The sequence below is a fragment of the Anomaloglossus baeobatrachus genome, chromosome 1, assembly GCF_048569485.1.
Source record: "Anomaloglossus baeobatrachus isolate aAnoBae1 chromosome 1, aAnoBae1.hap1, whole genome shotgun sequence".
In the NCBI taxonomy this organism is placed as follows: domain Eukaryota; kingdom Metazoa; phylum Chordata; class Amphibia; order Anura; family Aromobatidae; genus Anomaloglossus; species Anomaloglossus baeobatrachus.
In genome coordinates, this window is record NC_134353.1 from 86,327,792 (window position 1) to 86,353,040 (window position 25,249).

At 45.7% G+C, this 25,249-nt stretch overlaps 1 protein-coding gene across 5 annotated transcripts in view; it reads left to right on the forward strand.

Moving 5' to 3' along the window:
• Nucleotides 1–25,249, forward strand: part of CPEB2 (cytoplasmic polyadenylation element binding protein 2) — a 156,267-nt gene that overhangs the window by 130,396 nt on the left and 622 nt on the right. For all 5 annotated transcript variants that reach the window (XM_075346894.1, XM_075346896.1, XM_075346895.1 and 2 more), the window contains 6 exons: nucleotides 6,939–7,109; nucleotides 7,240–7,329; nucleotides 12,746–12,864; nucleotides 17,604–17,718; nucleotides 22,425–22,606; nucleotides 25,133–25,249. The exon at nucleotides 25,133–25,249 is cut by the window's right edge and continues 622 nt beyond it. In XM_075346894.1, coding sequence (XP_075203009.1) covers nucleotides 6,939–7,109; nucleotides 7,240–7,329; nucleotides 12,746–12,864; nucleotides 17,604–17,718; nucleotides 22,425–22,606; nucleotides 25,133–25,249 — 794 coding nt within the window. The remainder of the gene's footprint in view (nucleotides 1–6,938; nucleotides 7,110–7,239; nucleotides 7,330–12,745; nucleotides 12,865–17,603; nucleotides 17,719–22,424; nucleotides 22,607–25,132) is intronic.

Sequence of the window (25,249 nt, forward strand, 5' to 3'; positions counted from 1 at the left end):
TCCTAGAGATAAGCTGTTTATGTTCTTTCCCCTGTTTGTGCCCCTGTGTCTTCTTTACAGCTAAGTGGGATTGACTAATGCGGGCTTTACACGAGACAACTGATCATGTGATGCATCGTCGGGGTCACTGTTTTCGTGACGCACATCCGGCATCGTACACGATGTCGTCTCGTGTAACACCTCCTAGCGACGCAGAATCGCTCACAAATTGTGAGTCGTGTACTCGTCGCTAGGTTTCATAAAATTGTTTAATTAAAATGGCGCCGGTTGTTCATCGTTTCCGTGGCATCATACGTTGCTCCGTGTGACACCACGGGAACGATGAACAGCAGCTTACCTGCGTCCCGCGGCTCCCTCCGGCTATGCGGAAGGAAAGAGGTGGGCGGGATGTTTACGTCCCGCTCATCTCCGCCCCTTCGCTTCTATTGGCCGGCTGACGTGTGACATCGCTGTGATGCCGAACGTCCCTCCCACTCCAGGAAGTGGACGTTCGTCGCCCACAGCGAGGTCGTCCGGAAGGTAAGTGCGTGTGACTGGGGTAAAACGAGTTTGTGCGACACAGGCAGCGATTTGCCCGTGATGCACAAACGACGGGGGCGGGTACGATCGATTGTGAAATCGCACGATCGGTCGCCTTGTGTAAAGCAGGCTTTAGTGCTCATCCCATACGTTCCTTACCCTAGTACCCAGTTCACGATCAGCCAGGGTCAGGTATCCTGCTCGGTGCATAGGTGTAGACCCTATACAGTGGTCAGGGGAGCCAGGTGCCAACAGAAGGCTTGCTCAGTGGTCACCATCTCCCTGTTGCCATACGCATGGTACTTCTCCACACCTAGCCATTAATTCTGCATCATTTTACATCATTGTCCCCATTGGAGCTCACAATCTGAATTCACTATCAGGTTGTCTTTGGAGTGTGGGAGGAAACCCGGGAAAACATGCAAACTCCATCATTTATCACTTTGTGAGATTTAGTGACTTCCTACGTCTCTAGCAGGTTGACGTGTCGTGAATTTCTGTAAAAGTGCGTTTTAACAGCATAAAATGCCCTCAGTATAATTGATGTCTGTGTAATTCATCATTCGGTGGAGCTACCTACATGTCAGGTTACAATGCTAGGTGGCATTTATTCTGCTGTCGCGGCTCAGCGCTGTTTTGCAGCCGTGATTTATGGCGTCCTTTGAACTATACGTGTCCCTCCTGATTTCATGTAATGAAGCTTCCCCGGTAGAATGTAATTGAGTGTTGTAAAACTGGGTGCTGTCATGGCGTTTTCATTATTGGTTCGTTAACCTTTATACGGATTGACCTGCAATGTTTTCGCTCACCTCAGCATCATTCTGTAGAGCGTGAAACACCATCTCTCTGCTTAGTGCCATTATATCTGTATGTATCATCAACGGTCTTGTGTATATGGAGACAACATATCGATCCAGGCGGGCTCATATGTATTTACCCACAATGGACACACAATGCTTTGCAAGACAACTTCATAAAGCACCAACATATTGAATTAATCCTTTATAAATAATAATTATTATTCTTGTCCAAACAGGGGTTATTTAGTTTTAAAAAAAAATTTAAATACCCTATTAGAAATATATATTTTTTATTTTTATTTTATTTTATTTTAAATTGAGGGTCCAGTATCCAAAGATTGGCTACTTAGGTACCCCTTCCCCACATTTTGGCACAACACAAAGGAAGCTCACTGATTTTAACCATAATTGTGTAATACCCAATTTTCCCTGTAGAGGCGCTGCAGGGAACATGAACACTCGCTGCTGAGTTCCGCTAAAGCAGATGTCCCAAACCTTTTGCACCCTGTGGGCCACATATTTATTTTGCATGAGCTTTCACATGAAATATACTAGCATATGGCACAAAATCAATGGAAATCTTCAATCGAAAGCTGGATAAACATATAGCTGGGATGATTTGGGAAAACCTGCACTCGCAGGGGGTTGGACCCGATGGCCCTTGAAGTCGTTTCCAACTCTACCTTCTATGAAAATTATGACATTTTATTAATTTCATTATTTTAGTATGAAATTTGATACACTGGTATCAAACCGTCCACACTGGCACTGTGTTGGATTCTGGATATGTTTGCAATACTGTTAATGCTAATATCATATATATGATCATATCTCAGGGCTGATATGGTGACCCACATAGCAGTGAGAAAGGTCGTGGGGAGGAATTTGCCAGCTACATGTGGAGACTTAGGCTATGTTCGCACGTTGCGTTTTTTACCGCGTTTCTGCAGCGTTTTTGGCAGCAGCGTTTTTGCGCAAAAACGCATGCGTTTTTGATTTCCAGCAAAGTCTATGGGAAAAGCAGAAATCCTGTCTGCACTTTGCTTTTTGTTCAGTAGCGTTTAATTTGCATATTTGTGGTCAAAAACCATGCTGAAAAAGAAGCAGCATGTCAGTTGTTTTTGCCATTTCTGCAGCGTTTCCTTAACATTGGAGTCAATGAGTAATGGCAAAAAGCAACCAAAATCACAATTCCTGCGTTTTTCATGCGTTTTTCATGCTTTTCCACTGCGTTTTTGGCTCCAAAAACGCATGCTTTTCTGTGGAAAAATTAATGGGTTCTAATGTTCCTTTACACACACACAATAACCGAAAATTTAAATGTAAAAAAAATAATAAACTTTACCTATTTTTCTGTTAAAATGTGCATAACCACTATTATTACATTACAATTGATAATTTCCCATATTGTTTTATTAAAGGTTAATTTTAACCTTTTTTCCTCTTTTTTCATTCTTTTTGACTATTTCAACTTTATTTCTCAGTGTCTTGATCTCAAAAACGCATCTGCAGAAACGCAGGTGAAAACGCAGGTAAAAAGCGCTAAAAACGCGGTAAAAACGCATGCGTTTTTAGCGGTAAAAAAATGGTCAAAAGCCATTTGGTCAAAAACCAAGGGAAGGAAAACGTGCAGAATAAACTGCAGGTACTCCGACGCAACGTGCGCACATAGCCTTAGGATATTCTGTGACCATAATATTGTTGGGGATCCCTAATTTAATAGTATTCCAATGTAGGACATACTAGTACTTACTACATCGAGTGTAAGTATATGCAGTGGGGCTCAGGAATTGAGACTTTTCCATAGGCTTCTGCCACACTCACATGAAATTCACGCACGTGCCGAGAGACACGTATTTTCCCTGCGTGTTGCGTGCAGGTAAGTACGTGTCTCTGGTACGTGCGGGCCACTTGTGTTCTACGTGTGCTATCCGCGATGGCACACGTAGAACCGGTAATTATCATACTCACCTGGTCCTTCCTGATGTCCGCGCTTCTGTCCGTGGTGCTGATCCTCGGTCTCCAGCCCTCCCGTCTCCCCGCTGCTGCTGCCAGGCAGTGAAGTGAATATTCAATGAGAATAATGAGCGGCGGTCGGCAGAAAGAGGCAGCAGCGGCAGAGACAGGAGGGCTGGAGAAGGTGAGTTAATGTTTTTTTTTTTTTTTCACTGACATGTGTGTTTTCTCCGGTGCGTGTCACACGGGACCGCATCCACACTACACCTGTGTGGTACGGGTGCGGGCCGTGTGACACCCGTGCTGCGGGAGAAATCACTGACATGTCAGCGCTTTGAAAAACGCACACACGTACAAACGCACACGGACACACGTTCCGTGTGGTTTTACGTGTGTGTGCCTGCTACAATAGGGTAGCATTGCTGAACATGTCTCCGTGCCGCCGGTACATGTAAAAAATGACAAACACGTGCCGGCAGCACGGATGTGTGGCGCTAGCCATACACTGTGTAAGTGCCATCTGTATTACACAGTCCATACCTGCTTCTATCAGCAGTGACCGGAGCGGACTCTGATCGCTGCTGCTTAATACTTTAAATGCTTCTATATATTTCCAGCTGTGGCATTGCCAGCTACATGTGGAGACATTAGATATTCTGTGACTAGAATATTGTTGGGGATCCCTAATTTAACAGTTGTAAAATGTAAGCCATACTACTACTTAATACATCGAGTGCGGGTATATGCAGTTGGTCTCAGGAATTGAGACTTTTCCAAACACTGTGCTGGTGCCAGCTGTATTACACAGCCCACATCTGCTTCTGTCAGCCGTGACCGGAGCTGACTCTGATCATTGCTGTTTAATCCTTTCGATGCCACCATCCATCTCTAGCTGTGGCATTGCCAGCTACATGTGCAGACCTGGGATATTCTGTGACCGGAAAATTGTTGGGGATCCCTAATTTAATAGTTTTCCAATGTAGGAGATAATAGTACTTACTATATCTAGTGCATGTATATGCAGTTTCGCTAAGGAACTGAGACTTCCATACACTGCTGGTGCCAGCTTTATTACACAGCCCACACCTGCTTCTATCAGCAGTGCTGGTGCCAACTGTATTACACAGCCCACATCTGCTTCTATCAGCAGTGACCAGAGCTGACTCTGATCACTGCTGTTTAATCCTTTTAGATACCACCATCCATCTCTAGCTGTGGCATTGCCAGCTACAGGTGGAGACCTAGGATATTCTGTGACCAGAAAATTGTTGGGGATCCCTAACTTAATAGTTTTCCAATGTAAGACATTATAGTACCTACTATATCTACATAGTGCAGGTATATGCAGTTTTACTCAGGAACTGAGACTTCCATACACTGCTGGTGCCAGCTGTATTTCACAGCCCACACCTGCTTCTATCAGCAGTGACCAGAGCTGACTCTGATCACTGCTGTTTAATCCTTTAGATGCCGCCATCCATCTTTAGCTTTGGCATTAAAATGCTTATGATCCTGCAATGTGATTGCCGTACCTTAGGCTTGACTTCATAGGACATTGTCATATTTAATATATACTACAGCATAGCAGTATATAGTACAAGTCATCAAATGATTGCAGATTAAAGTCCCCTAGGGGCACTAAAAAAAAAAAATAAGAAAAAGTAATAAAATTCTAAGTTTTTATAACCCCCCCACCCTATTTTAGGCCTCTGCCACACTCACGTGAATTTCACGCACGTGCCGAGAGACACGTATTTTCCCTGCGTGTTGTGTGCAGGTAAGTACGTGTCTCTGGTACGTGCGTGACACGTGTGTTCTACGTGTGCTATCCGCGATAGCACACGTAGAATCAGTAATTATTATACTCACCTGGTCCTTCCTGATGTCCGCGCTGCTGTCCGTGGTGCTGATCCTCAGGCTCCAGCCCTCCCGTCTCCCCGCTGCTGCTGCTGCCAGGCAGTGAAGTGAATATTCTATGTGATTAATGAGCGGCGGTCGGCAGCAAGAGGCAGCAGCGGCAGAGACAGGAGGGCTGGAGAAGGTGAGTTAATGTTTTTTATTTTTTTCCCTGACATGTGTGTTTACTCCGGCGCGTGTCACACGGGACCGCATCCACACTACACCCGTGTGGTACGGGTGCGGGCCGTGTAACACCCGTGCTGCCGGAGAAAACACTGACATGTCAGCGCTTTGAAAATCGCACACACGTACAAACGCACACGGACACACGTTCCGTGTGGTTTTACGTGTGTGTGCCTGCTACAATAGGGTAGCATTGGTTAAAGTGTCTCCGTGCCGCCGGTACGTGTAAAAAATGACAAACACGTGCCGGAGGCACGGATGTGTGGCACAGGCCTTAGTTCCATGTAAACGTTCAATCTGTGAGAATACAAAATGAATTACCCCATCTAGTAAATGCCATAAAAAAACAATCAAGTATCTTAATTGCCATTTTATTTTAGTCATCCCCCCCCCTCTCGAAAAATTAAAGCGTTACACTGCTCCATCAACAGAAAAATAAAACCGTCGTGGATCTCCAAAAATGGCAGCACAAACATTATTTTTTTTACAAAGTTCTAAATTTTTTAATCCGTAAAATATAAAAAAAATGATAAACAGTTATCACCATATTTATACTGATCCAGCAAATTCTATTGCCAGGTCTATTTTTATAGGTCAATGAATTTCATAAAAAAAACCCCTCAAAAAACAATAATGGAAATTATTTTTTTTTTCTATTTTTATCACAATTGGAAATTTTTTTCCATTTTTCAGTACATCATATGGTAAAATGAATGATGTAGAACTAGAACTTGTCCCAGAAAAAATTGTCAATTGAAACAAAAAGTTAGTTTGTGGAAGAAAGAAACAGGAGCAAAAAATATATAATGTCTAAAAAAAATCATAATGTTACAATAGTACTGAAGTAGTAAAGCAGTATCCAAACTATTGAAATGAAGTTGAATAGGGACAACTTCTCCACTAAACATATCTGTCTCTAAAAAGTCATCACTTCCCTGACTAGAGAAATATGTTGATGTGTGTCGAAGTGCTCATTCCACCTGCATGACCTATGAGGTAGACATGTAACTCCTCAGGTCATTCCTCGAGGTAGACATGTAACTCTTCTGATTGTTTTCCTCTGGTCATTCCTTGAAGTAGACATGTAACTCTTCTCATTTTTTTCCCTCTGGTCGTTCGTCTAAGTAGACCTGTAACTCTTCTCATTGTTTCCCTCTGGTCATTCCTCGAGGTAGACCTGTAACTCTTCTCATTGTTTCCCTCTGGTCATTCCTTGAGGTAGACCTGTAACTCTTCTCATTGTTTCCTTCTGGTCGTTCGTCGAGGTAGACCTGTAACTCTTCTCATTATTTTCCTCTGGTCGTTCCTTGAGGTAGACCTGTAACTCTTCTCATTGTTTTCCTCTGGTCGTTCCTTGAGGTAGACCTGTAACTCTACTCATTGTTTCCCTCTGGTCATTCCTCGAGGTAGACATGTAACTCTTCTCATTGTTTCCTTCTGGTCGTTCGTCGAGGTAGACCTGTAACTCTTCTCATTATTTTCCTCTGGTCGTTCCTTGAGGTAGACCTGTAACTCTTCTCATTGTTTTCCTCTGGTCGTTCCTTGAGGTAGACCTGTAACGCTTCTTATTGTTTCCTGCAGGTCGTTCCTCTCTCTTCCCAATAGATGATGGCTTGCTTGATGATGGACATAACGACCAAGTTGGCGTTCTAAATTCTCCCAATTGCTACTCTGGACATCAGAATGGAGAACGGATTGAGCGTTTCTCAAGAAAGGTGTTTGTCGGTGGACTGCCACCTGATATAGATGAAGGTGAGATGTTTATAGTGTATATGTCACAGGTGGGGGAGTTGTTGCACTAATGTCTTTATTTTGGCCAGTAAATTATGCATTGTGCTCTTCTGGTTACATTATTTAGTCATTTTTCAATGTCTCTTTTCAGACGAGATCACTGCCAGTTTTCGTCGGTTTGGTCCCCTGGTTGTAGATTGGCCCCACAAGGCAGAGAGCAAATCCTACTTTCCACCAAAAGGTAATCTGTTCATCCTTCTCTGTAAACAAAGATAAATGAATACATAATATATCACTTAACAGACCTCTCTAACATATGATAACAGTTTATAGGGCGTCCATTATAATGCAGAAAACAACCCAATATCTTACTTTCTTGCAGCCAAGTGCGAGTTTTACGGGGCTCTGTGAACGGTCACCTGGACAGTTAGCGGGTGACACGGTTTACCAGATCCTAGGGGTTGCTCTGGCCTTCACCCTTTAAACCTTTTACAGAAATCTGGGTTTGGGCCACGGAGACAGCTGCTGCCCGTGGTGCAGGCTGGCAGAAAGAATGGCCAGAACCAGGAGGTACATGTAGGGACAAAATTACAAAGCAGAAAACTAGTCAGTAAAAAAGCCAAGGTCAGACTCCGGAATGTCCACTGGGAATTAAAGCTCAAGGCACACAAGGGATCACTAAACCTAGTCAAATCATAACTGGCAGTGGACAGCAGGATTTCAGGAGCTTAAAGGGAATCTGTCAGAAGGATTTCATCCTAAAAACTATTTATATGTGCATGTAGCTCTTTCAAAGACAAGTCTAGCAATACCTTTATAGGTCCAGTCCGTTCCTCTGCTACTGAGAAATCAGAATTTAAATTGACATACAAATGAGTCAGTAGATCTGAAGCCTCTGACCCACCAGCTCTGTTCCCCACCCATCATCGACTCTTCCTTCTGCCCATTTAAAGGTAATGCTGGATTTGTCTTGTAAAGAGCTACATGCACATATACATAGTTGTGGGGTGAAATCCTGCTGACAGATCCCCTTTAAATACAACCGCTTGCAGCCCTGCCAAACGAATGAGACTGGAGCTGCAGTAGCAGGTACAATCACTACCAAAGGTTTAGGGCTGTGCCTAGTAAACAAAGAGGGGGGCAGCACTGGAGAGGGGGGCAGCACTGGATTGTGGTAGTAAATCTTTGCATTACTGATAGTCCACAAATAGAGTGGGCATCTCTTACATAAGAACTAGTGTAATAGTGTTTGAGGTTATCTGTTTATAAAATGCATGTGCCTCTCTGCACCACGCCAGAGGTTTCGCACCAGTCCCTGCCTGGATGAAGTCAAATTTCTGATGTAACAAAGTCCGAAGCTCATAAATTAGATGAGCCCTGGCATGACACCTCATCCTACCCCAGCTCCTCCCATTTTGGCATATATGGCAGAAAATAGCGTGAAAACAGCAAAAGTCATAAAATTTTTTGCAAATCTCTAGTTTCTGTTAAAATTTAGGGAGTTTTCAAAACAAGGCTGAATTCTGCTGAAATTACTTTGATGAATTAGGTACAGTTTTATAAACTTTAAAAGTAAGAACGATAGCCCCACACAGGCCCAGAACGGGAGCCCCCCGCACAGGCCCAGAACGGGAGGCCCCGCACAGGCCCAGAACGGGAGCCCCCCGCACAGGCCTAGAACGGGAGCCCCCCGCACAGGCCCAGAACGGGAGCCCCCCGCACAGGCCCAGAACGGGAGCCCCCCGCACAGGCCCAGAACGGGAGCCCCCCGCACAGGCCCAGAACGGGAGCCCCCCGCACAGGCCCAGAACGGGAGCCCCCCGCACAGGCCCAGAACGGGAGCCCCCCGCACAGGCCCAGAACGGGAGCCCCCCCCCTGCAAGCCCAGAACGGGAGCCCCCCCCCTGCAAGCCCAGAACGGGAGCCCCCCCCCCCGCAAGCCCAGAACGGGAGCCCCCCCCCCCGCAAGCCCAGAACGGGAGCCCCCCCCCGCAAGCCCAGAACGGGAGCCCCCCCCCCGCAAGCCCAGAACGGGAGCCCCCCCCCCCCCGCAAGCCCAGAACGGGAGCCCCCCCCCCCCCCCCCGCAAGCCCAGAACGGGAGCCCCCCCCCGCGAGCCCAGAACGGGAGCCCCGCCCGCAATCCCAGAGCGGGAGCCCCGCCCGCAATCCCAGAGCGGGAGCCCCGCTCGCAATCCCAGAGCGGTTGTCCCACACAGAGCGAGAATGATAGTCCTATGCATATTGCTACTTCCTCTTAGGACACCACTACTGGTGATATGCATGGGGCGAGCGTTCTTGCTCTGCCACCTTCTCTCCAGATCTTGAAATGCTCATATATTTTTAAAGCTGCACAAAGTTTTTGAAGCTTTCTGTTTCTTATGGTAATTAGGGTTCATTTGTATGTACATTATTACTGTTTACTGTATGGTATATTTGCTGTGATGTCTATACTGGTTTTCTTGCGTTTTGACAAGATCCTGGCTTGGGCTTATTATGTGCTTTATTCTATAATACTCACTTGGGACCATTTGTTATCTCTCTTGTATTATTGGAGTATTTTAGTGTAAAGCCGGCCAGTGATGGCCTTTTCATTGTATTTTTTGGATAAATGTTTTTAAATATTTTTGTATCTTTTTGATTGAACAAATTATTCCGAATTATCTTGGATCCTTACTTGGCACCTCCTTCCTATTCATTTTTCAGTAGCATGGTGAATGATGTCATCGGCAGCATTCTAATGATGTCACTTACATGGACACACCCTGATACATTATTGGGGTCTTTTAGTTCACGTTTTCCAAAGGCAAATATTTGAGCAGGAGGAGCGCGGTGCTCCGAGCCAGCCATTGTCTCTGGTTTCACTCTGGAAGGCAAACTTGTGTTTTGCATCCAGGAAAAGCCTACTGGCGCAATTGTGTGACACTATTTGACTAATCCCTGACAACCTGGAGGTGACTGACTTACGGGTTATTTTAAACATTTCAGTTTATTTATAACAGATCCATGTGGCCTTTTCAGGCTGGTGGACAGCTGCCGGATCTGCAGCGCGGAGACTTGTAAAAGCATCAGGATTTAATTCTCACGCCATGGCCTGAATTTACAATACAAAGACCGTCCTTCTGTGTCAGCCAGAGCTATTGTAATGAGCTTTTTCTGCTGCCATGTGCTGGACGTGGTCATTATGGGGCACTTCTTATCTATATCATTACAATTAAAAAATACACCTCCGGCCATAACATTAAAATGATTGAATAATGTGAAATATTTGAGGACAACGGCAGCTGTTGGGATCGGTCTGTTTTTGATGTGGATGGAAAAATGGGCAACAATGATTATATTAATGAGGTGGTTCACTACCGTGCAATAGCGGCCACATCCCTGTATAACTGATAGGGATGGCTTTTTCTAAATACTTTGTTTAGCCAATTCGACCTCTCCGCGGCGCTATCCCCCCCCGGGCTCCGTGACCTCTGAGATCCGGTGATGTCCTGTCAACTTCTAGTTGACCTGACAGCACCGCGGCTGGCTCCAGTCTTCCTAAGTGATTGGGCTATGGGCAGCGTTTCACCACACCTCACAGCCCAGCATGTCGCACACTCTCCCCATCTCTGCAGGGCACCACAAGGAGGAACGATGCTGGGCCGTGATGAGCAGTGAAACTCCACCCAGAGCCCAGTCACTCAGGAAGACTGGGGCCGGCCACGGTAATGTCAGGTCAACTTGACGGATCTCAGAGGTCACAGAGCCCAGGGGTCACTTGATGGGGATGAGCGGACTGCAATAGCGACGCTCAGTCAGAATTGGCTAAACAAGGTGTTTAGAAAAAGCCTTCCCTACCAGTTTTACAGAGATGTGGCCACTATTGCAGCGTAGTGAACCACCCCTTTAAGGCCACTATACACTTCAAATGAAAGTCACTAAATCCCCCGATTTTGAAGGGACGACCCTTTTAATGGGTATTGTGGTCCCCAACTCTTCCACCAGCTGATATCTGGAAAGAGATTGATTGGGGTGTTTGGATTTTCATGCCCCATCCTTTTGTTTTAAGGGAGGTTGGGTTTCTCTGGCAGTGGCATTATTCTTGCTGCTCATTGAAAGCCGATGAATGCTCCGACTAGCCAAGTGCCTATGTGTATGGTGGTTAGTTGTCCATGGATCAACAATTATGTTTTGTACGACCACCTTAAGACTAGCGCCAGATTGTGATGACTTGGCTGGGTTGAATAGTAGTCCAAGAAATGAAACTAGTGAACGGGCAACAGTCATCATTTTTTTTTCTTGCTGTTCAGGAATAGTTTTTGAAACATGGCCAAGAATTTGGGAAGTTGACTTGGCCTTTAAAGTCCCAAAATCTTAATCTGATCAAGCATCTGTGGGATGTTCCTTGGATGATCCTTGGGGGCTGCACCTCAGAACTTATCAGATTGAAAGGATTTGCTATGAACGTCTTAGGCTAGTTTCACACTTGCGTTGAACGGTATCTGTTGCATTGCGTTGTATAACGGATGCTGCAAAACAACGTTTTTATTTATTTATTTATTTTTTTTACAGTTTACCAGCGGCAGACTATTGTGAACGATCAGCTGATCGCTCCCAGTAGCCGGATGCCGGGTGATCAGCTGATCGCTCGGCCGCCGAGAATGTGTGCGGGGTGGAGCCGAGCGGGGCCATGGCGCTGAGGACAGGTGTGTGTGTGTGTGTGTGTGTGTGTGTGTGTGTGTGTTTGTGTATGCGGAGTGGACTGTGGGAGGGGGCGGAGCCAAGCGGGGAAGTGTCGGCTCCCTGCACACGTACCCAGCGTAAATATCGGGTATAACTAGGCAAAGCACTTTGCTTGGTTACCCAATATTTATCTTGGTTACGGGTGCAGGGAGCCAGAGAGAGCATGCGCAGTGAAATCCTGAGGATTCCGCTGCTCAAAAAAAGTTACATGCTGCGTTCCTCCCGCTGGGCGGAAGCAACGGAGCGTCGCCCAGGGGAAGCAACGCAGGTCCTTTTGGCACAATCCGTCATCCATGCAAGTCTATGGGAAACATTGGAATCCGTTAACGAATTCCGCTGTTTTCCAAAAGGGCGGATTGTGACGGAGGGAAAAAAAAACGCAAGTGTGACAGTACCCTTAGTACCACCAGATACCACAGGACACTGTCGGAGGTCTTGAGAAATCTGTGACGACTTAGGTTGGAATTGTTTTTGGGGGCATATGGGGAAGCCGGAATCTGGGATCTGTTTTACTCTGAAAACTTGTTATCTGGGCAGGTTTCTCCTGATTTTCCCCGTCCGGCTTTTCTAGATTAACCAGGTCTGTTTATTTGTATATAGGGAGTAACCTGCCAATCTAGCTAAGCTGGGCAGGGAGAAGTCTTCAGGGACGCGCCCAGATGACTGGTCTACCAATTTCCAGATGTTTATAAGCTATGTGGAGTTTCCCCGTAGAGAATAAATATCCGGAGCCCGTCCCGGATTCATGTCCATGGTGAAGGCAGAATGAGTAGCCCAGAGGTTTCCTTTAATTAAGTAACTTTGTAAAAACAAAAAAAAACTGCAGGACTATGTACAATATACAGAATTATGTATTCTAAAATCTGTGTAACAAAATGTATGTGTAATTGTTAGTTGTTATGTTAATTTCTGGTTTTTGCCTTTTTGCCGCAGGTTATGCATTTCTTCTCTTCCAAGAAGAAAGCTCAGTTCAAGCCCTCATTGAAGCCTGCATTGAAGAAGACTCCAAACTTTATCTGTGCGTTTCAAGCCCCACCATCAAGGACAAGCCAGTAAGTGACCACCATTAATATTAATATTCTTCAGATGGACTATATAAAAATAATTGCAAAATTCTATAAATACGTGCACCCAGAGGCTCGGGGTAAAACAAATCTGAAGCCAGCTTAGTGCACTGTTTTTCCGCGATATGTTGCCATGAATATTGATCATTTATACCTCAACTTGCCGTACGTTAGCAGAGAATTAGAATCATCCATATGTTCCTGGGATATCAGATATAAGTTATACGAGGATAGGGGCGACATCTTGGCCCTACCATCTTGTGTAAGTCTTACATGCCTAAGGCCGGTTTCGCACATCCGGCTTTTTGCCGTTTTACCGGATCCGGCGCTCTCCCGTACAGATAATACAGTACAATGACAGCGCTGTAACTCCCGGGTCACATGCGCCGGTCACATGACAGCATGTGACCGGCGCTTGTTGCTCTGTCATTGTACTGTATTAACTGTATAGGAGAGCGCCGGATCCGGCAAAACGGCAAAAAGCCGGATGTGTGAAACCGGCCTTAGCGAGCCTAGCAGTGGCCTCATTTGTCAGATTATGGTGGTCATAGCCTTAACACTAGAAGTCCCAGAAATTTTGAGCTCCCCCCTGAAGTCCCGAAAGAGGGTCAAATGACAAATACAATAAACTGAATAGAACTAACTAGAAACTAAATGGCTAAACTCAATGGAAAACAACAACCTCCTGTGGTGCGACAGTAATGGCCTTAATTACAGAACAAAAGACGGTGAATATAGGATGTTAGCTAAAATCCTTCAGGTCATTCGACCCGTCTCTGGGTTCCAAAGCTAGAAATGTTAAATGACCCCTCTCTGGGACTTCTAGTGTTAATCAGATCCTTCTCATGTATATGAATAGTTGTGATACCGATGTATTTTATGGGTTTATGGGCCTTAAATCTTTCTCCTAAGATGTCATCAATACGTCAGGACTAGAGATGAGCAAACCTCAACTTTAAAGTTTGGGGTTCGTACCGCATGTGGACTTTGTAAAAAGATCAGAGTTTGGGTGCTTTTTATATGTTTACCACTCGATTGAGGGTCGCTGTGTTGGGGTACGCCCAGTGTGAGCCGCTAGCAGTCTCTGGTTCTCACTGGGGGTAACAACAGTGTTATCGGATGTAGTGTGTCCAAAAGAAATATCCCTGCGCCCTCGCACCCCCAGAAGTGATCTGTTTATGTCTGGCTCCATGTGGGCAGAGACGCAAACTACTCAATCAGTGACTTCCAATGAGGTTCAGCTAAAGTCCGGGTCCAATACAGGACTTAATCTAAAGTCCAGCTGAACCCAGCGAACCGAACCTTCCACGGGTCCGTTTAGCTCTAGCCAGTTGAATTTATTCCATAACTAAGAGAGTCAGATCCAGAACACAGCCCAGAACTTAAAGAAGTTCACTGATGTATATGTAAAAATAATCTGTCACCAGGATTTTGTTATATAATCTGAGAGCAGCATAATGTAGAGAACGAGAACCTGATTCCAGCGTTAGGTCACTTACTGGGCTGCTTAGTGTAGGTTTTATAAAATTATTGTTTTATCAGTAGGAGATTATCATTAGAAGATTGCTTGGCCTGCTGCCAGATAGTCCTGCCATGCCTCCACCACTGTTTGGCAGCTTTTTCCTATGCACTGTGTACACAGAACACTGCCAATCAGTGGTGTGGGCAGGGGGTTATAGAGAGATCAAAATTGAAAGAACTGGTAGATCTGCCACAGAGAAAAAATTGAGTTTTTGTTCAAAGTTCAAGAAGCAGCCTAGTAAGTGGTACTATAGTGAAATTGGGGCTTCTGTGTCACACTAGGTATGGGGAAATACGAAGTGAAAGGAAAGGGAAACCCTTTGTCTAGGCAAGGGGAAGATGGTGACCCCTTACCAAGTCTACTGCTGGCCCCTGGGGTCTCTCACCACTATAGATAGGTTCTAAAGCTATGCGTCAAGCTAGATACCTGACCCTAGGTATAGTGCTTGGGCTTAAATAGGGAATGGGTGGGATGAGCTCTTTGACAACCCCTACACACGACAGGAAAAATGCATGAACTACTAATCCACAGATAACTTGGGTAGAAGTTCAGCAAGGTTTCAGCAATGATACCACAGAAGACTACAAGCCACCTGCTTGCAACCAGAGCTTGAATGAACTGGAAAATATCACCAGCAGGAGTATTTAAACACATAGAGAATACGGGTAATCAGCAGCTGGATAGAAGGAGGGTCCTAAGGGGAACAGGTGCAAAGCTACCTAATACATTGACTACTAACAGCAGGAACAATAGAAAGTCAGGGAGCATTTTGCGCAGCAAAACGCTGTGACCTTCTATTGCCAGAAACCACTTGACTGTCTGTCACCCGTGACACTCTGCCCCTACATCATGCTGCTCTTGGATGGGGTGGTGACAGATTCCCTTTAAACTTCACAGTAAAGAGAGAGCCTGGCGGAAAAAACAGCATCTTTACTACCAGAATCCACTCCCTGTCCCAGTGCTGCCGCCAGTCTCCACTGAAGTGGAAGCAATGACATCACGGCCACCGCTGATTGGCTGCAGCGTCAGGTGACCGGTAGTTGGGAAATCATTGCATCTGATGCAGTGGTGAGTGTCAGAGCTGCAGCTGGGAGCGGTTTCCTGAGAAATTACCCCTTATCCCTGTATGTAATCTAGTCTTTTTAGCAATTGGGCATGATCCTCAAGAAGGCACCCTGCATTAAAGGGTTGCTGACCACACCCACTTGGCTGAAAAGACTAGAGTTACATACAAGGGAGATCAGGTCATATCTCAGGAATGGAAAGGCGTGGGAAAGCAAGAAAACCATTGCCAGATTCAGGAGAACAGCAGCATTTACACCAGGTAAATATACAGTGCCTACAAGTAGTATTCAACCCCCTGCAGATTTAGCAGGTTTACACATTCGGAATTAACTTGGCATTGTGACATTTGGACTGTAGATCAGCCTGGAAGTGTGAAATGCACTGCAGCAAAAAAGAATGTTATTTTATTTTTTATTTTTTTTTTTTAAATTGTGAAAAGTTTATTCAGAGGGTCATTTATTATTCAACCCCTCAAACCACCAGAATTCTGTTTGGTTCCCCTAAAGTATTAAGAAGTATTTCAGGCACAAAGAACAATGAGCTTCACATGTTTGGATTAATTATCTCTTTTTCCAGCCTTTTCTGACTAATTAAGACCCTCCCCAAACTTGTGAACAGCACTCATACTTGGTCAACATGGGAAAGACAAAGGAGCATTCCAAGGCCATCAGAGACAAGATCGTGGAGGGTCACAAGGCTGGCAAGGGGTACAAAACCCTTTCCAAGGAGTTGTGCCTACCTGTCTCCACTGTTGGGAGCATCATCCGGAAGTGGAAGGCTTATGGAACTACTGTTAGCCTTCCACGGCCTGGACAGCCTTTGAAAGTTTCCACCCGTGCCGAGGCCAGGCTTGTCCGAAGAGTCAAGGCTAACCCAAGGACAACAAGGAAGGAGCTCCGGGAAGATCTCATGGCAGTGGGGACATTGGTTTCAGTCAATACCATAAGTAATGTACTCCACCGCAATGGTCTCCGCTCCAGACGAGCCCGTAAGGTACCTTTACTTTCAAAGCGTCACGTCAAGGCTCGTCTACAGTTTGCTCATGATCACTTGGAGGACTCTGAGACAGACTGGTTCAAGGTTCTCTGGTCTGATGAGACCAAGATCGAGATCTTTTGTGCCAACCACACACGTGACGTTTGGAGACTGGATGGCACTGCATACGACCCCAAGAATACCATCCCTACAGTCAAGCATGGTGGTGGCAGCATCATGCTGTGGGGCTGTTTCTCAGCCAAGGGGCCTGGCCATCTGGTCCGCATCCATGGGAAGATGGATAGCACGGCCTACCTGGAGATTTTGGCCAAGAACCTCCGCTCCTCCATCAAGGATCTTAAGATGGGTCGTCATTTCATCTTCCAACAAGACAATGACCCAAAGCCCACAGCCAAGAAAACCAAGGCCTGGTTCAAGAGGGAAAAAATCAAGGTGTTGCAGTGGCCTAGTTAGTCTCCTGACCTTAACCCAATTGAAAACTTGTGGAAGGAGCTCAAGATTAAAGTCTACATGAGACACCCAAAGAACCTAGATAACTTGGAGAAGATCTGCATGGAGGAGTGGGCCAAGATAACTCCAGAGACCTGTGCCGGCCTGATCAGGTCTTATAAAAGACGATTATTAGCTGTTCTTGCAAACAAGGGTTATTCCACAAACTATTAAACCTAGGGGTTGAATAATAATTGACCCACACTTTTATGTTGAAAATTTATTAAAATTTAACTGAGCAATATAACTTGTTGGTTTGTAAGATTTATGCATCTGTTAATAAATCCTGCTCTTGTTTGAAGTTTGCAGGCTCTAACTTATTTGGATCTTATCAAACCTGCTAAATCTGCAGGGGGTTGAATACTACTTGTAGGCACTGTGTATATATATATATATATATATATATATATATATTAAAATGTCAAGTGATGGGTTTTCTTAAATGCTATGCTTTATATTGTGTGGCTGTGTTCTAATAATGTATACACTGTATATAAAAGCAGTATATAGATAACAAATATTACAAGATATTTTACACGTACAGGGGTGAACTCCTGGGTGGCAACAATCAGGACTATGTCCGCGCTTAAGGGAACAGATTGCAGGATTATTGCATTGGGCTAATAATTAATATATATTTTTTTCTGTTTAATAGGTTCAGATTCGTCCCTGGAATTTGAGCGACAGCGACTTTGTGATGGACGGGTCCCAGCCACTTGATCCCCGGAAAACAATATTTGTAGGAGGAGTTCCCAGACCATTGAGAGCAGGTAAATGGTTAAAAGTACTATAAGGTCGGCCGCACACGCTGTGGATTGGGTGCGGATTTCCCGCTGAGTATACGCAGCATTTTCACAATGTTCCCAGCGCATTTGTGTTACATGCGGATTTTGTGGTGACTTTAACCCTATGGATTGCAATAAAATCCGCACAAAGACTTAAACTGTGGATTTTAACATCCGCACAACTGGGTGATTCCGGTGCGGAAAATTTCTACATGTAGATGGGATTTTTAAAATGTCATTAACTTAGCTGGTCCTGTATTCCACGGTGCTTGTTCCTCAGCGGAATCTACTCGGAAAATCTACAACGTGTGAATGCAGCCTAACTATGCTTCTCCTAGCGTGCGATGGTTTTTGAGAATTTTGAAGGGAACCTGTCACCAGATTTGGTGACTATAAGCTGCGGCCACCACCAGTAAGGTCTTATATACAACATTCCAAAATACTGTATATTAGAGCCCAGGCCGCCCTATAGAATGTAAAAATCATTTTATAATAGTCACCTAAGGGACTGTGCGGTGCAGACTGATCAGATAGGTGTCTCCTTTCTCCGGTACCGGCGCCTCCTCTTTCGGCCATCTTTGTCCTCCTTCTGAAGCCTGGGTGCATGACGCGTCCTACGTCATGCACACAAGCCAGCATTGAGGTCTCGCGCATGCGCACTACAATAGTTTGATCTGCCTTGTTCAGGGCAGATCAAAGTGCACCTGCGCAGGACCCCAGTGATGGCTAGTGTGAATCACACAGAACGTGTCATGCACCCAGGCTTCAGAAGAAGGAGAACAAAGATGGCCGAAAGAAGAGAACGGAGACACCCATCTGACCAGTCTGCACCACAACGCCCCTTAAGTGAGTATTATAAAGTGATTTTTACGTTCTACACAGCGGCCTGAGCTCTTGTATACAGTGTACTAGAATGCTGTATATAAGGGCCCACTGGTGGTGGCCGCAGCTTATAGTCCCCAAACCTAGTGACAGGTTCCCTTTAAAGAGGTTGTCCACTATTTTTACATTGATGGCCTAGCCTTAAGCCTGCTTTACATGTTACAATTTCGCATACGATATCGTATGCGATTTGCAACGCCCCCATCGTATGTGTGGCACGTTCAATTTGTTGAATGTGCCGCACAAACGATTAACCCCCGTCACACGTACTTACCCGTCCATCCGACCTCGATGTGGGCGGCGAACGTCCACTTCCTGGAGTGGGAGGGACGTTCGGCGTCACATCGACGTCACGCGGCAGCTGGCCAATAGAAGCGGAGGGGCGGAGATGAGCGGGACGTAAACATCCCGCCCACCTCCTTCCTTCCGCATTGCTGGCTGGGAGCCGTAGGACGCAGGTAAGAGCTGTTCATCGTTCCCGGGGTGTCATACAATGCGATGTGTGCTGCCCCGGGTACGATGAACAATCTGACGTTCAATTTTTAGGAATTGAACGACGTTCGTGCGATGAACGTTTTACCGTTCATTCGCAATCGCACATACCTGTCACACACTACAATGTACCTTACGATTCCGTGCGTCACTTACAACGTGACCCCGCCGACTCATCGTAAGATATATTGTAGCGTGTAAAGCGGGCTTTAGGATAGGTCATCTACGTCTGATCGGTCGGAGTCAAACACCCCTCACCCCCACCGATCAGCCATTGATGACCTATCCTAAGGATAGTCCATCAATGTAAAAGTAGTGGAGAACCCCTTTTAAGGCTGCTTTCACACATCCGGTTTTTGCTATGCAGCACAATCTGGCACTTTGCAGGAAAAACGCAAACCGTTTTTTTTTTTTTGCTGCCGGTTGCGTTTTTCCTGCATAGACTTTAATTAGTGCTGCATTGTGCCGCATGGCCTTGCGTTCGGTCCGGTTTTTGCCACATGCGGCAGATTTAACCGATGCGGCGGCCGGATGGAACGTTGCCTGGCACGTTTTTTGTGCGGCAAAAAAAAAACCGCATCGCGCCGCATCCTGCCGATGCGTCGCTTTTCCCAATGTATCCCTGGCCCGGCCGCCGCATGCGATTTTTGCCACTGCGCATGCTCAGTAGCATGCCGCAAGCGGCAAAAAACGGACGGGCCGCATGTAAAAAACTTATGCAAAGGATGCGGTGTTTTCACTGCATCCGTTGCATAGGTTTCACAGCCGGATTGAGCCGCACTGCTCAAACCGGATGTGTGAAAGCAGCCTAATTCTCCAGTTCATGGTGACCACTGATGTATGATCTTCCTCCGTGTAGCATGCATCATATGGTAATAATCCCGCACGGTCCGTTCCTTCTGTGGATACATTGGATTCATAGTGCACTCCCGTCCATATTTGCTTACTAGACACCTGAATTGGTTCTTTTCTTTTTTTCTATTTGTGTCAGAGAAAACCGGTTTGTGTTTTGCATAGGCATATATGAGCAAACCCTCTATTTCCATGCGATTGTTCTCGTGTGTCTGGAGAGAGAGGTTGTACGTTGGTGGCTCTGTATGTATTAGTGATCCGTCTGCTTCCACCCACTCACTCTCCAAAGATAGGTATTATTCAGTGTGACACGGAGCCGAGCTATTAATAAGGCCATGCGTTTGGTTTTACACTAAACTACGTGCCGGGGCGGGAAGAAGGAGAAGACACTCCTAAGACAACTGCGCGGCTTTACATCATGACATTACAACACCCATTGTGCAATCCCCTATTAGGGTTTCAGGATTTTATTCAGGATTCAGAGAACGCCTCCTGTTCAGGAGAATGCAGCAAATCTTGATATTTTATGGCTTTAAATGAGAATAGTCTAAAGCGGGCTTTACACACTGCGATATCGGTCCCGATATCGCTAGTGTGGGTACCCGCCCCCATCTGTTGCGCGACACGGGCATATCGCTGCCCGTGCCGCACAACATCGCCCAGAGCCGTCACACATACTTACCTGTCCGGCGACGTCGCTGTGACCAGCGAACCGCCTCCTTTCTAAGGGGGCGGTCCGTGCGGCGTCACAGCGACGTCACTGAAGCGTCACTGAACCGCCGCCCAATAGCAGCGGAGGGGCGGAGATGAGCGGGACGTAACATCCCGCCCACCTCCTTCCTTCCGCATAGCAGCCGGGAGGCAGGTAAGGGGAGCTTCCTTGTTCCTTTGGTGTCACACGCAGCGATGTGTGCTGCCGCAGGAACGAGGAACAACTTCGTTACTGCTGCAGTAACGATTTTTAAGAATGGACCCCCATGTCGCCGATTAGCGATTTTGCACGTTTTTGCAACGATGCAAAATCGCTTATCTGTGTCACACGCAACGGCATCGCTAATGCGGCCGGATGTGCGTCACAAATTCCGTGACCCCAACGACTCCGCATTAGCGATGTCGCAGCGTGTAAAGCCCCCTTTATTCTTTAGTTCCCCTGTGTTGGCGGCACTGTGGAATCGAACACTTAAAGGGGTATTCCCATCTTCAAGATCCCATCCTAATATTTAGTAGCTGTAATAATAAGAATAATATTAGCAAATACCTCCAATTAGAAATGTAGTATCGTTTTTCTGATGCACTATGTCGCTTACCTCATGTGCAGGGCATTACAGGGCCTTAGGTATCAATGGTTATTATGACCAGTAGCAAATAACTAAGTGGGCGGCACGGTGGCTCAGTGGTTAGCACTGCAGTCATGTTGCGCTGGGTTCCTGGATTGAAATCCCGCCAGGGACACCATCTGCATGGAGTTTGTATGTTCTCCTCGTGTTTGCACTGGTTTCTTCCCACACGTCAAAGACCTAGTGATAGGGAATGTAGATTGTGACCCCTAATGGGGACAGAGTTGCCAATGTATGTAAAGCGCTATGGAATTAATGATACTATATAAGTGAATAAATATTATGTTATAACTGTGACTATATGCGTAGTCATAACCATGGAAACCTAAGATTCTGCAATGCCCTGCACATGAGGTAAGTGACATAGTGAATCAGGAGAACTATACTACATTTCCAATTGGAGGTATTTGCTAATATTATTTTTTATTATTATTATTATTATTATTATTACTATTATTATTACACCTACTACATAGGATAGGATCTTGGAGAAAACCCCTATAAGTGTTCAATTCCCGCCAACACAGGGGAAATAAAACATAGGATTATTCTCATTGAAAGCCATAAAATATGAAGATTTTTGCTAATATTCTTATTACACCTACTACATATTCGTATCTGCTGCAGGAATGCTGAACTCTGTATAAATCCACCCACACCACTGATTGGCAGTTTTCTGCCTATGCACAGCCAATCACTGATGGGGACGTGGTTGGACTACATGTCAACCGGTTAACTAGTCCTGTATTGACAATCTGTTGCTGATAAAACAATGATTAAAAATTACACTAAGCAGCCCAGTAAGTAACACATCGCCAGAATCAGGGTCTCTGCCCCTACATCACGCCCTTTAAGAAGTACACACCTATTAATGAATTTTGTACATCTTACTTAAGCCCAAAATGTCAATCTTTCTGAATTTGGGCCTAGGTATTTTTATTTTTGCGCTTTTCTCCAGTCCTCATGTTTTCCCCGCAGATTGCTGCTGATTTCTGGAGGTTCCGGCAGTCAGATCCCCTGTGAGAAAAAGGGATTGTCCCAATTAGAATTGCAAACAGTACAGGACTCTGAGGGGGACGGCATCCTTTCAGGTCCAAGCTAATAATCATTTAATTCTCCTTCTTGTAGTGGAGCTGGCTATGATAATGGATCGTCTCTACGGTGGAGTTTGCTATGCAGGAATCGATACAGATCCAGAATTGAAGTATCCGAAAGGTGCCGGACGCGTTGCATTCTCAAATCAGCAGAGCTACATTGCGGCCATCAGCGCCCGGTTCGTGCAGCTTCAGCATGGCGATATTGATAAAAGGGTAAGTGATTGATTGGTGGTCTACATTCAGTCCTGTCATTTTGCAGTTTAAAGGCATTAAAAATTATTTGTATGCTGTATGAATGGTGATAGTTCAGTTCTTTTAGACTCCTGCAATTAAGGGACCTTTGATTACACCGTGTCACATGACTGAAGTCATCAAAGGTCCTTAAACAATCTTGACCTCGGAATACAACTGGTACAGGCCCTGATAAGACTTTCCACTTAATGCCGGCCCTAACTGTAACTTGTGGATGGATACCTGGTCTTGGTCTTTCCCTTGTCATATCTTTAAACTCGTGAAAGAGTTGGATATTGACTAAAAGGGCCACTTAATATGGTGGTTATGGGGGGTCTCCTAAAAAGAGCCACTCCTTGGCTAGGTCCTTCCCGGAGGGATATCGGGCTAGTTTCTGTGTCGAAACTCCTCTAACAGAGGCTCCACGGACTTTTTTGATTTGCATATTTCCCAAGGGGCAATGCACCTAGGATTTCACTGTGTTGAGCGCCTTTGCTGGCTGCCGGTAGTGTTTTCTCTGTCTTCCCGAGATCAGTGATTGATTTGTCTTGCTGTTCTACTAGGCATTGCTCCCACCTGGCCAGAATCCTACTCCACACTGATGAGGGGCAATACCCCGAAACAGCTGTCTGTGCATGGATACCTGGCCTTGGTATATCCCTTGTCATATCTTTAAACTCGTCAAAGAGTTGGATATTGACTAAAAGGGCCACTTAATATGGTGGTCTCCTAAAAAGAGCCACTCCTTGGCTAGGTCCTTCCCGGAGGGATATCTGGCTAGTTTCTGTGTCGAGACTCCTAACAGAGGCTACATGGACTTTTTTGATTTGCTGACTGTAACTAGGGCTTATTTTTCAAGCCAAAAATACTGTAAAATCATGCTGGGGCTTATTTTCAGGGTAGCTCTTATTTTTGGGGTTATAGTGCATCTAGATTTTGCCGCTAATGCTGGAGAGGCGCTGTGCTCTAATCTCCCCTGGTTGTGATGAGGCCATGTATGCTACATAGTCTTCTTTTCTATGTGGCTGAGGGGAAGCAGAACGTTCTCAGTCTGTCCAGGGGGCAAATTAAACTATATAAGTTCCACTTTCCCTCTGACATGTACAGAAAAATATGTAAATTCCATTTCCTCACCACCACCAGGGATTAGTGACGGAGCTTAGCACGCTGGACGAATGATGCATGTGCGTCCAGCACAGATAGCAGTCAGGTCTACCACTCACACACATGTAACTTGGCTCAAAACAACTTATTTGCAATATATATGATTTCTATGAGTTCTACCCATTGAAAGCAAATATATATTTATGCTTGGGTTTTTTTTGGCCTAGGTTACAGACCACCACTGCAGTTTTAATGGTGGCCGGTGTCCCAGGCAAGGAGAGCAGTGCTTGCAAGCTCTTTGGTATACAGCTTGCAAGCGCTTCTCTGGTGCTGGATCTGGCCAACTTCAGTGCTGCGTTGCTACTGAAATGCTACAAAGGCAAAGCTTTCTGAGTTTGAAGCATTGGATAGCGCTCAGTTGTGTCCAGCAGGTCATATACTTTGCTGGTCCGAACTGTCAATCATGAAAACCATACAACCCTCCTAACCTTTCCGCAAGCAGAAAGTACTTGAGAAAACCCCATTAAACGGAACCTGTCACCAGATTTGTCCCATATAATCTGCAGCCACCACCAGTAAGCCCCTATATACAGCATAGAAGAATACTGTATATAAGAGCGAAGGCCGATCTGTATAGTATAAAAAAAACACCTTTTATTCTACTCACCTGTGGGCCGGTCTGATGGGCATCGCTGCTCTTGATCCGGAGAGCCTCCTCTCTGCTTGTGATTGCCATCCTCTTTCCCTGCTCCGTGTGGATGACGTATCCTGTATCATCCACACAGTGTCCTCCATTGTGCTCCTGCACACTCGCACTCCTCTGTCCTGCTGAGGACAGAGAAAAGTTTTGTAGTGCGCATGCGCGGGTGTTCTGTGATCTTTCTCTGCACATGTACATTACAGTAGGGCAGAGAGAAGTGCGGGTGACGTGGGGCGTGCGGGTGACATAGGATATGTCATCTACACAAAGCAGGGAAAGAGGTTGGTGATCGAAAGATAACAGGAGGCACCAGATTAAGACCATCGCGCCCATCGGACCAGACCGCTTCGCAGGTGTGTATAATAAAGGTCTTTACATTTTAGAGATCATCGGCTTGGGGACTTGTATACTGTATTCTAGATTGCTGTATATGAGGGCTCATTGGTGGTGGCCCCAGTTAATATGGTAAAAACGTGGTGACAGGTTCCCTTTAATGACCGGCAAAACCCTTGATGGTCGAATTCACAACCACTGGGTGTCCACTTAGATACGTATAGCATAAACATCTCCCAACAGAGTAAGTCAAAACAAGATGAACCATGGAGAAGGGCACTTACTTATTCCATAGATTTACCATTGTGAGGAACGTTTTAGTTTTTGGGTCTTTGACTAAACTCGTACCTGCGTCTGTTCTGTAATCACAGGTGGAGGTGAAGCCATACGTGTTGGATGACCAGATGTGCGATGAATGCCAGGGAGCTCGCTGCAGTGGGAAATTTGCTCCGTTTTTCTGTGCCAATGTCACATGCCTGCAGTATTAC